Source organism: Neodiprion pinetum, chromosome 1 (genome assembly GCF_021155775.2).
Source record: "Neodiprion pinetum isolate iyNeoPine1 chromosome 1, iyNeoPine1.2, whole genome shotgun sequence".
In the NCBI taxonomy this organism is placed as follows: Eukaryota; Metazoa; Arthropoda; class Insecta; order Hymenoptera; family Diprionidae; genus Neodiprion; species Neodiprion pinetum.
The window spans coordinates 17,688,326-17,690,266 of NC_060232.1; the positions used below are offsets into that span (position 1 = coordinate 17,688,326).

At 46.4% G+C, this 1,941-nt stretch overlaps 1 protein-coding gene across 1 annotated transcript; it reads right to left on the reverse strand.

Annotated features, from left to right (window-relative positions):
- Positions 1-653: 653 nt before the first annotated feature.
- On the reverse strand, positions 654-1,568 carry LOC124224747 (uncharacterized). Its single transcript, XM_046636949.1, has one exon. It carries the CDS (start codon positions 1,566-1,568, stop codon positions 654-656), a length of 915 nt encoding a protein of 304 aa, XP_046492905.1.
- Between the last annotated feature and the right edge of the window lie 373 nt (positions 1,569-1,941).

Consider the following 1,941-nt stretch of genomic DNA (forward strand, 5'->3'; position numbering starts at 1 on the left):
CAAGCACAGATTCCATTGCCTTCGTAACATCATCTCCAGACTTGCTCTTTATCGGTACAGTCCACGCATACTTTGAAAAGATATCAATGACTGTGAGCATGTACTTGTAACCTTTGTTTTGTCCAGCGTACGACGTCATATCAACAAGATCCGCCTGCCAGGTCTCGTCGATGCCGCGCACGTCTACACGTCGACGTGGGTAATTCCGGCGTGCAGGTTTATGCAGTTCCGTCACCAGTGCTTGCTTTTTCTCGTACATATTCCAACGCTATTAGTCTGGTGTCCAATTTGGAAATGATTTCCGCGTTTCGAGTCGACAAGTCTCTGTCTGTTTTAAGGTCTGTGTAGAAGGCATCCAAGGCTTTCTCCGTGGCGATCTCCAAAGTTTTGGTCATTTGATCGAGGTTGTCGATTTGTTTTTGCAGCACGTTGAATTTTCGTCTCAAGATTTTTAAAGTTACAGCACTGTTCGGTGCTGTGGGTTCTGCGACGTTGCACAGTCTCCTGTTCCGTATATCGTAATGCCCATCCGCTGTTATTTGAAACCCGACACCCGGAGGACCGCGAGTGCTCGCAGCTGTGTTTTTATTCAGCTGACGTCCAAACACGTCGATGCTCATCTCGTAAATGATTGCAGAGTCGACGAGAATTGGCTAATAAATGATTCCGGCTTCCCGCAATTCTTCCAGAATCGACATAATTTCATTGTTGTGACTTGTATTCCCAGCTGCTTGAGATGCCAGGAGTAAACGAAGACGTTCCACCAGCTCGTTAGCGTCGTCCCAGAAAATATAATCTGTTTTAACACCTTGTCGAGTAACCCAAGCCTGAGGTAGCAGAACACCTTTGCCCGTACGCTTCGACATCTGTGACGATGGTGATACGTCTTTGCCTGACGTAGAAATATTCAGCAGCTCAGCAATTAAATGTTTGAATTTGACGCTCTGAGCGTTTCGGATAGGCTCGGTGGCGCTATAGTACTTTCTGTGAGCATTTGTTGCGAGAAGGATATTTCTATAATTCTCCCTGTCGTTGAGGCTAACGTGAGCGCTGTTGGGCGTCTTTTTAAACAGCAACTCCAGCAGTCCTTGAGTTTTCGGATAGAGCGTGTTGCCTATGCGAACGGAATCGCGCTCGAAGCTTATCGGCGAATCACCAACCATCAGCCCGGCAGTAGAAAGACTCCGTACCCCGTACACGGTATCCAACTCCTGCTGTCTTTGTTTATCGTTGAGCATCTCAAGATATTCATCCTCTGATCTCACCGACGATTCCGTGACGGTTTGATCCTCTTCCTCCGCAGTTGCAAAAGAATCTTCCATTTCGTTCTTCGGCTCATCCTTCGTTTCAGTTTTGAGTTCTTCCTTCACCTCTTCCTTGACAAGTTTCGTACCTCGAGAAACATTGACTAATGCCTGCAGCGGGGTTACCACAGGTTTGAAGACATCCTTCATTGTTTCCTGCAGCGACTCTTTTCCCGTCTTGAGGATTCTGTGCTTACGGCGAATCGCATTACTCGCTTGAGCGATACGATGCAAGACTTCTTTTTCCTTACGAATTTCCTGCATGTTGACACACCTAGTTCTGGAAAGCTACTGTTCCGTCGTCTTCGAAGATCGTGTATTTTATTCTTTTGTCATGTTTATGAAATTGTCAAAACCTCTCCTATACCGACCATTACCGAGCTCTCTATCCTTGTCGATCACTACGAAACCATATTTGTCACCGTTCCAGCACGCCGCACACAAGTCTTTAAACTCTACGTACGACATATCGGTGTTTACATGATCGTTGTACACATGTCTCAGATTCATCTCGTCTTGTTTGAATAAGACCAGCAAGTTGGTGTTGTCGCGCACGAGATGCTTAGGGATTCGAGCGTACGTCTGACAAAGATAGAAACAGTCTACGTCGTGATGTCTACCCATACAAAAGTACGCG

Coding starts and splice junctions, on each gene's coding strand:
- LOC124224747 (XM_046636949.1), bottom strand. CDS start 1,568: ATGCAGGAAATTCGTAAGGAAAAAGAAGTCTTGCATCGTATCGCTCAA.